This window comes from Watersipora subatra, chromosome 10 (assembly GCF_963576615.1).
Source record: "Watersipora subatra chromosome 10, tzWatSuba1.1, whole genome shotgun sequence".
In the NCBI taxonomy this organism is placed as follows: Eukaryota; Metazoa; Bryozoa; class Gymnolaemata; order Cheilostomatida; family Watersiporidae; genus Watersipora; species Watersipora subatra.
Window position 1 is genome coordinate 39,324,750 of NC_088717.1, and position 10,005 is coordinate 39,334,754.

At 38.0% G+C, this 10,005-nt stretch overlaps 1 protein-coding gene across 1 annotated transcript in view; it reads left to right on the top strand.

Annotated features, from left to right (window-relative positions):
• LOC137405622 (protein KIBRA-like) overlaps window positions 1-10,005 on the top strand; it is a 29,920-nt gene extending 19,915 nt beyond the window's left edge. The window contains exons 13-23 of the mRNA XM_068091941.1: window positions 2,770-2,912; window positions 3,078-3,245; window positions 3,336-3,522; window positions 4,720-4,873; window positions 5,427-5,550; window positions 5,719-5,852; window positions 6,148-6,218; window positions 6,345-6,615; window positions 6,870-7,068; window positions 7,385-7,580; window positions 8,828-10,005. Coding sequence (XP_067948042.1) covers window positions 2,770-2,912; window positions 3,078-3,245; window positions 3,336-3,522; window positions 4,720-4,873; window positions 5,427-5,550; window positions 5,719-5,852; window positions 6,148-6,218; window positions 6,345-6,615; window positions 6,870-7,068; window positions 7,385-7,580; window positions 8,828-9,043 — 1,863 coding nt within the window. The 3' untranslated portion in view covers window positions 9,044-10,005. The remainder of the gene's footprint in view (window positions 1-2,769; window positions 2,913-3,077; window positions 3,246-3,335; window positions 3,523-4,719; window positions 4,874-5,426; window positions 5,551-5,718; window positions 5,853-6,147; window positions 6,219-6,344; window positions 6,616-6,869; window positions 7,069-7,384; window positions 7,581-8,827) is intronic.

Genomic DNA, 10,005 nt, shown 5'->3' on the forward strand with positions numbered 1-10,005 from the left:
CGCACATACAAAACAACATGCGATTTTTGTTTTGTATGTGCGTGGCGAAAATCCTTGCGCGCATGACCCGGCTAGCCCGTGCTATTCATCGTATCGCAGTATAAATAATTTTCACCAAACTTTTAGAAAAGTCGTTGACAAAAATATTTTGCCGATGGTGGTAATAACGACGCTTATGAATTACGAAAAGATGAAGTTTACCTCTATGGCTTTGAATAAAGTGATTTTCTAAAGCGATAACAACCGTTTCGGTAGCCGTTGGGCAAAAAAACAGTTCGAATTAGCAGTGTTGAGTTCGAGTTATCTATAGCAATTTATCATTACGTGGGAACGGACCAAAGGAAATGTTCGAATTAACCATGTGTTCGAGCTATCCGTGGACGAGTTATCCATGTTTGACTGTACTATACATAATTTTAAATAATGCTATGGTTATATACTATACATAATTACTTGGTGTATTTATCACTTGTTTATTTCTTGAAAGGATTGAACAACAGAGACTATATACGGTAGATGCTCCTACAACGTAAATAAGCTGTTTCAGGAGCGGTTATGTTATGAGGAGTTTAAATTATATGAACAATAAAATACATGTGAATTGCCTTTTCTAAACTTGCTCCTTTGGCCATGCAAATAAGAAAGACTAAAGCAGACTGTTTAACTTGTTGACTGTATCGTACCAGCGCTGTTATTCCTTTGCATCGACAATTTTTCTCTTTTTTCTGATCAGTTTCATTGGTTTTATAGACTGATTGCATCATTTTACAATCATTGGATGAGAAATGCGCATCTTCCACATTCATTTACAACAGTTTATTTATTTTTTGAACATCAAAGTCTATTCTGCAAAATAAAACTAATAAAAAATATTTTGTACGTCTACAATAAAGCAAAACAATATATTTTACTATAAAAAGAGCGTGTCTATCCGTTTTCCGTCAATCTGTGCCCCGGGGTCAAGATTATGATGAAAGAGAACTTTCGACGATACTGCAGCATGTGACAATCAGATTGGTAGATCGCCGCTGTAACACCTTCACCAATCAATCGCCTTCAAGTATTTATGAACAATTACGCAGCTACCTATTTTCTAAAATGGCATAGCAGTTGCGTATATATGCTACTGAATGCCCGGTATATATGGTGGATATATATAGTAGATATATATAGTAGAAAAAAATTGTTTCCTCACCCCGGATACCCCGTATGGGTGGTAAACTCTGCTCTAACTCGGATCTCCTACCAGAGACCTGGGAGTTTGAGCACTCGCCTCAAGATCTTAGCGGTTCCCAATAGCGCACTTTTCTGCAACTCACCTGAGTTGATTGTTGTTGGTATTTGGGCAAGCCACATTTTATAGTAGATATATATAGTAGATGTATATAGTATATATATAGTAGATATATATAGTAGGTATAAAGCTATACGTACATCGTTTTTTCTTTTTCACAAGTGCGGCGAGATATGTTACCATTCCGATTGAATTTGAGAAACTGCCGCAGCTTGACATTTCATGTTATATGGAATTTCTTTACTTAGTAAGAAGCAAAAACTTTACATAAATTTTTAATGTTATCTGGAATTTACATTATAAAAGGTCTATGTTATAAGAGCTCCTATTGTACTTAAATGTTTGCTCCATGGTTTTCACATACCAAACTTATATTGGACCGGATTAACGTCAATATGTAATTGTTTGACTTTATATGACCTGTGGGGTTACAATAGCTTTGATCCACATTTTCAGCATTAGCATATGTCGCTGTTCTTCGTGAATGTTTATGATTTTATATCATATAAAAACCTTTATCCGAAGAAAGTTTTGGAGTCGCCCTTTTCTTCCGGTACATGTATGGTTGCAGCCTTGAAACTTACCGTACATTCAATTTTTGTTCATTTGTTTGGAGCTAATGTTTACTTAGGGCCATGGTCAATCTCTATTTCTTGTTTTAGTAAAAAATTTAAGGTTTTAATTTTTTATTAGCGTTTCCAAATCAAGCGCAAGCCTTTGTTACAATTATAAAGGGTTAGTAGCACTGTCATCAAAGGCTCAATGAAAAATTATTTTGTTTTCTAAAAACGTTAAAAATTAATGAATTTTTTGTTAACTGTACTTTTCATACATGTGTCTTGGTCAAATTTCTGTTTTCTCAAGTCATAATCGGTTATCAAACTTGTCATAACAATAACAGAACCGCTAATCGGGCAGTTAGTCTGATCTATGCTTCAACAAATTCCAAGATGAAAAGATAATTTGTGAAAAGCTGGTTATGACCAGTTTTAATTCAGCATTCAAAAGATTATCTTCCTCTTCTATCAACATGTTTGTATGTATATTGTCAGTAGACATTTTTACAAAGCATTCATTGGCTGGGTAAAAGCTGTTTACTTCTATGCCTTGTCAGTAGCATTATTAATGTTTCATGAAAGAACATGACAAGTCAAGAGATTATTCTTTCAGCTTTGATGTCGCCTGTTTGGATTTGCTGGAGAGCACAACTGGAAAATCCTCTCTCGTATTTCAGTTTACGCGCATGAATATTATTCTGTGAAATACAATCCTTTTAATAGCTTTTATTGTTCTACGGTTACTCTTTACGTTACCTTCTGTGGCTTGTAGTTTGACTGGACACAGTTGTTGCGCTCTTTGTTTGACAGACGGTTCTAAAAATGGTTGATAATTAAAACGCTGTTTTACTTATTTATGAAGTGTAAATTTCTTCTTAATGTTAGATGCTTGCATTATAGATATGTATTCCTCTACAGGACTCCACAGATACCCTCTCAACCTTCAGTGCAATCGCTCAGCACAGGAATGGCTCAGAAAGAGATGACACTGTATCGGCAGCAGTCAGCAATGAAAGCGTAGCAGCTGACAGCGGTGTCTTTGAATCCTGGGCTCATCCAAGGTTAGTCGAATGGAATAATTTGTGTCGGTCTTACTGTACTTGTTGTCCGGTAAACCTGAGAAGTGCTCCTTATTTACCGCCAAACTGAAGATATGAATATCTTGTGTTAGCGATTGTCATTAATAATTCCTGGATTGTGTGTCAGACGCTTTCCTTTTTTTTAAGGTTGGAAGAAGGAGACCAACACCTATCCGCTCAAACTTATGCCTCACCTGATACAATTGCTCAAGTCAAGGTCAAACTCAAATACAACGCTGAACATATGAGACTTTATGTAACCTTGGATCAATGTAGGAATCTCATGTCCCTGTCTATCCCACAACAGGCAACTGTGTATGTTACATACGCCTAGAAAGTTCTTTACTGTACTTTGCCTGAAATGAAAAATGCAAGAGCTTGATAGGAGTTAGTTGCTAATTTTAGGTGTTTGACAGCCGACACGGTACCCACGATGGGCTTGCTGCACAGGACTGCTGCTGCAAACAATCTTGTAGACCCAAGGTTCAACGAGACATTTTATCTCCTCGTTACCGAAGCTGAGCTGCGCAGCAAAGTGCTGAGGGTAGACATATGCTCACAACTGTCTCCCTCCAGCGACTGTGAGAGCTTGGTAAGTATATGGTAAACTAACTGGTAGGAGCGAGCGAGTGGAATGTTGAGGGACGAATACCTTGGGTGTATAGAACTTCCGAATTGAGTACTCGGTAAAAGAAAGCGCTTCATTTTGCCTGTAGTTGGAGCACGCAGGTGTAAGAATGTTCCGGAACTATGGCTTGATCACTGCTGGTATTCAACTTAATGCCATTCAGTATAATCATCAATCTTGATGCGGACAGTATTTGACTAATTGCCTAGTATTCATGCTTAGCATTGAATGAGCTTATTGTTGTAGTCTCTGCTTTGTCTCTCGTTCAACCGAGTTGTTTGGAGATGAGTTGCTAGGTTTGTTTGTGTAGATAATTTCGGAGAGTTGAACGCCGCCTCTTCGTATCGACCAATCCCATACCTATAATTCGGAATAGTGATACGTAATGATTAGTGTTTGCATGTTGGTTTGACAAGTACTTGGGGCATAGAGTACAGTAGTTGATTTACCATAGTTCACTGTTGTGTATTAGATAAGAAATGTTCACCCTTACTGACTCACAGGTGCTGTAGTTATTTAAAGCGTTACGTAAAGCATTGCGCTTTACGTCAGCTGCAACATATTCCCTTTACCTTATCAGTGCTTTGTAATTTAGTTATCAACAGGAAATGTTTTGTGTGTCATGAAGCGTGTGTCCATACTGGTCTCACTGTGTGTTATTTAATCTATTGCTAGCTCTTAACCTTCTTACTCGATGTATCTTAACCGTATTGGAAGTTCTGCAAGTCATTTTCTAGATGCTTGTTGCTCATGAAGTTAGTTTCCATTAAATACCGTGTTCTATCATTTTACATTATATGTTCCCGCTCCAATCTGTCCCAAAATGCTTTCTTCGTTCTTCCAATATGCAGTATACATACATGCAGATTAACCGAATGAAATACATCAAAGTCGATAAAAACCTGGCTTATTTAAAATACCGCGTTAACATCTTAACAATTGATTTTTGGTTTTGTATTTGAACTACGTTCTATACGGTCAAAGCTCTTGGTGCGGTATCACGTAGAATTTTTTCATACGCATTTCTTTTATACAAAAGTATAACATTTAGGCTAAAACCTCATTAACCATACATGTTTGCAAATGTGTGGTAGTTCAGCCTCCCTACAAGTTGTGTATGCTTTTCAAAAAAGTAAGTTTGTATGTTGTCGTCATTGATAGGGTTGCGCACAAATTAGTCTAGAGAAATTCAACCCTCGTAAGACGCATACTCAGTGGTACAACGCGATCCACTTTAACCTATTGCTGCCAGACGCAGCGCTGCCTTCTTACTCCTCCCAGCCTGCCCCAGCAGCTCAAGCCAAACTTGTCCCTGGTGAGTACCTACCATTTGACCGTGCTGTACTCATCTTGATGAGTAGCTATTAAGGTGAGCTACCTCAGCGGTGCGTCTAGCCAATAGCATTCAGTCAGGTCAGCAATAAAAACTTTATGTTGAAACTGTAATAAAATTTTAATAAATAGCTGACCGTGTTTATCTTGCCAAAAATAATCATATCTTTGCTTTCAAGTAATTTATTTCTAGCAAATGTACTGTGGAGTAAGTAGAAGTTGTCTTTCCTATTTAAAAGTGATTGCCTGGTTCCGCACAATCCTGCCTTATCACGTTTTTAATGGATTCATATAAGTGCAGTTATGTTTCATGATCTGTAAAGTGATTGTGATATCCGAGACTTTGAAGTTGATTGTGTAGGGTACATACGTTTTTGCAATGTATGTGTGATCATTTAAGTTACCCAAGTATTAGTAACAGAATTCTTTGATACATAGTTTATTGTGTCACGTTAATGGTTTCATTGAAATGTTACATTACATATTACAGCATTTCTTGTAGCACTTGAAAAACTCTATTGATTCACTTTATACAGCAGGCAACAGTCTCAGTTCCACAAGCACCGCCCTCCTTTCCTCTACGACTACTCGCAGTCACTCTATGGGAGATGCTCTTGACACGTCTAGCAGTGACACACTGCAGAATGTCAACCGAAGCAGGTGCTCTTTTCATACAGTTACGTGTACTCTTGTATTTTAGTTCAATAATATTGCAGTTGAAGTTGTTTGTGTTGACTATTAGTTTAATTTTTTTTTTTTAAATGTTTTTAGACAAGTTTAGTGTTTATCTTGTGTAAAGTATCCATGTCTATGATCTATGATATGCAGGTCCCTCTCTGATGGCCAGTCTTTACAGCAAGTTGACACTGATGTTGACACATCCACCCTAACTCGAAGTGATAGCCACCGAAACAAGGCAAGCGGGGACTCTCCAGCCAGAGCAACCAGATCTTCTGCGGATGGTATGTTAGGTGTCTGCAGCGGAGGTGATCGTTTCTAATCTGAAATCCTCTGTTGTTGTAGGCCTCTACTTTCTATAGTGTAATCATCGTTTCAACAGATGGCACATCTAATTTGCAGCACAATTCCCACCAAGCCCTGGCTAATAATAAAATCTGTTTCTGAATAGATTATTTATAATGTGACATTGATATGGTATTTTGACCGACTAGGTATTACAGGCAAAGTTGTTTCGAACATACATGATTTCAAATCAAGCCAGTCCAGTCAAATCATAAATATACTCTCTGTTTGTAGTTCATCATACTAAGCCAGAAATCCCTCCAGTAAGAAGGTCGTCAGCTATTGACAGCCAGTATATATGTAGGGTAAGTCAATCACAGTATTACCTGGTTTCGTAGAAGATAGCTTGTTGATGCATCCTTGGTATGGTATTGGCTTATGGTATTTGGTTGACAAAATCACTGATTGGTTTGCTTTTTACTGAATTTCAGTTGAATCGCAGTGACAGCGATTCATGCATGCACAGATCGAGAGCATTCACTCGTGGCTCATACGAGCGACGTAGTCTACGATACAAGCAGCCAGTACGGTCAGTGATAAAGAATCGTTTGCCCATTATGAAGCTCTCTCAGCCACCGAAGCGAACTTCCCTCGATCTGGAGCTTGACTTACGTGTATCGGAAGTGAAACTGAACCACTTAAAGGTGGAGATTAATCGGCTCAAGGATGTTAAGAGGAAGATGGAGGAGGCAAAGGAAAACGGTAAGTTGAATCACGTTCAGTTGAGTCTTAACTCAACTTTTAATCAGTGGCGCGAGTAATCAAAATACCCTTTTCCGCGCAGTTATCCATATTTATGCTGAGCAGAACCTGCTTTTAATAATTATAGTTTGACTTTTGGCAGTTGGAGGTACAACACAGAAACTGCCTGTGGCTAGTTTTTCGCCATCTACACGATAAGCTTATTGCTGACAATTTCCGATTTTTATAAATTTTCAGATTTTCTGGGTTTGTAGGTGAGGAGATGCCCTCATGGCTGAATGATGAGCAACTGCAGTCACTCCTATCGGATGCGGAAAGAGTTGTGGCGGAGCGTTCGGAGACGCACTACATTCACCCTCGAAAGTTGCAAAAGAAGATCGATAAGATAATAAGGAAGGCTGACAAGTACAGGCGAACGAAGCAATCTGAGACGAGAGAGATGAACAAATTCAGGTAAAGATTTGTTGATTGCACAAGGTTGCATGCTTACATGTCTGATGTGTGGTTTTTTTAGCATCAACGGTTTACACCTTTCTCGTATATGATACTAACATTATGAACCAACTACACATATGTCATTTCTTCTGTCTTTAGTTGGCAAGAGACAACTAAATTGCTTGGTTCACACTGCGATGTAAGATTTTTTTGCTGATATTCTCTAAGGGCAATAGTTCTTGTGAGTTCGTGTATCGTCTTTGTGTGCTTAATTACAAATTGATTGTTTTAACATTCTATATGCCTTTACATTTTATTTTAATACCTTATTTAGGGAAAAGATGGCTGCATTCACTTCGTGCAAACTAACAGTACCAGCAATAGTTGACACAGACAGTGTGACAACTACAGACACAGGAAGTGATGTTACAGAGACTGACAATGCCGCCTCGCTATCAGATGAGAACACAGAGACTGAGAGTGTGCTGACGTCGTGTAACACACCAACCTCCGAACTTGGGGAGAGGGAGGTAGGTCCCAAGTAATACAGCGTATGTAATGTGTGTACTCTCGTGCACTTGTGTATCTGGGGGGGGGGGGTGGGGGTGCTAAACCTATGCGCTATCATGTCTATACTTGGTCTTGCTGAGTAACAGTAAGCTAATTCATTGCAAATTTACAGTTTTATGTTTTACCAGAAGTGATATTCAAGAAGTTATCTACAGTTGCGTTGCGTCGGATGATAAAATAATCCACTTAATTTGTCATGCATCAAATTAGCAAATATTTTGTTTTGTTTTCCCTTGCTTGTGATATCACCAAGTGTTTGTCTAGTGCTGTCAGCTGTATCTAGCATTTATTTTGCTACGTTGTTGAACAATGCAGAAATTGTTAAAATTAGAAGAAAAAAACAACCACTAACGCCAGAAGATTAACCTATTGAATTCGAAAGTAGCAAACACTCATTTAACACACGGCTGGTTACCGGGTTTGCTTTAACTGAATTCTGTAGTTTTTTGCATCACTTACAAAAAGAAATGTACATTTAATACACTCTGCTTTGTTTCTGTAGTAGATGGTAAGATATGGCAGTCTATTCTTCTATATCCAATCACCTAGTTCTAATCACGTAGTTCATCACACTTCACCACGAAGTAAAGTTTGGCTCGCTAGCTCATATATCTGTTGAGTTCGGGGAGGTTTTTCATGAACCGTATTGAAACCTAGTGTTCAACATCTAGCAAACATAAGGCTGTAGAGGGTCTGTGAACCCACAAACCTACTTAACATTTTCTTCCAAAAAACATTAGTGCCAATATTTGAAGGTTTTTCGTGCTAAATCATTGGTATCATAGTCATTTAAAATGCTTACTTATTCTGCTCATTTGTGCTTTTCTCATGGCCCTGAAAAATTGACTTATTTTAGTGCTGGTAACAAATCTTGGCTGCATCTGCTTGTTGCAAATACAGTTGCATAATTTAGACGTACAATTTGGGTTTGTCCAGACTTGATAGCAGACAAAACGATTGTTGAAGCTGTAGTATTATCTTTTCGCCACCCATAGTGATGTCACTGTTGACAGCGATGTCACTGTTGCTGATGTTTTTTGGAAAGATTTGTATCATTTAAAGACCTTTATTGGGCTTTGTCAATATGTTTACTTTGTAGATTTTAAAACTATTGCTTTATAAAAGTTACTTTTGTCTTGCTTACTGAGATAGTATTGCCGGTGGGCTTTAATATGGATAACCAATACAACAACATATATCGTTGCAGTCTCCAAGCACAGTGCTTGATTCAAGCATAACATCAGCTCAGTACACAATGCTGCAAAGTCGCAGCACGGTGGATGAGGGATTTAGACGCGCTGCTCAGCTTGAGCCGACAATAATAGATGCTATGAGGAAGCCCCCGCCACCTTATACGAACACTATACAAATCGGACAATTCAGACTCGAGCTAGATCAGATCGGAGAAGAGGAGATCCTATAGCATGGTTCACCAGTATTTATCTTTTTTATAGATGTTTTCAGGGTACGATATGAATGACTAAGGGATTAAGTATCACATTTCATTTTTTAGATAAGGGCAAGTCTGCTGTTAACTTAACAAGGAATACTTAGTATTTTAACTGAGCTCTATGTCACTGTAACTACTTACTCTTCATATTTGCTTTATTTACCGAATTTTAAGGATTTTATTCATATTTTAGTCACGCATCGCATTTGTTGATGTGATTGATAATAAAGGATTTAGGTAGCTGTTATACTCAACCTCAAGCCCTCGGTTTGACTTGAAATATGTTTCTGCCTTCTCTGGTGGTTGTGAGTGTAAGTAATTTTTTAGTACGTGAATTGGTGACTCTCGAGGCTGTACTTAGTTACAACATATATTTGGACTAGTTTCATTGCCCAACCTTGTTGCATAATTGACTAAACTCTGCTGATTTTAACCTTTTGAACATGTGTCGTTTCATTTCCGCCTATCTCTTGGGCATAGGCGGAAGCTCTTTCTTTCCTAGTTGCCGTGTTTGCCTCACGTTCACAATCTTATATTCTTTTTGCTTTACTTCGACTTTTTTACTATTCTCTCGTGAAACGCTTTTTCTTACTCTCTTGGACTAGTTTTTCTTGAAGCCAAGTTTTTTAATTGTGTATTTTGTAGTTTTACTGGATTCAGGCTGAGCATGTTGGTACGCAGTAAGATTCAGCATTCGTTAACCAGCAACAGTCCCATGTTTTCTTACTTATACTTCTATTTATCATTCATTATCTACGGACTCTGTCAGTCATTAATCACAACCTGCAACTGTGGATAATTTTGTTAGTATGTACATAAATGTAAATATTGAAAGACACCTAATAAATTTCCTATGTTTTTAGTGGTTCTGTATTCACTCGGTAGGATGCTTGAAACTTGGTGGAAAGAATTTTTAACAACACACTATTGATCAT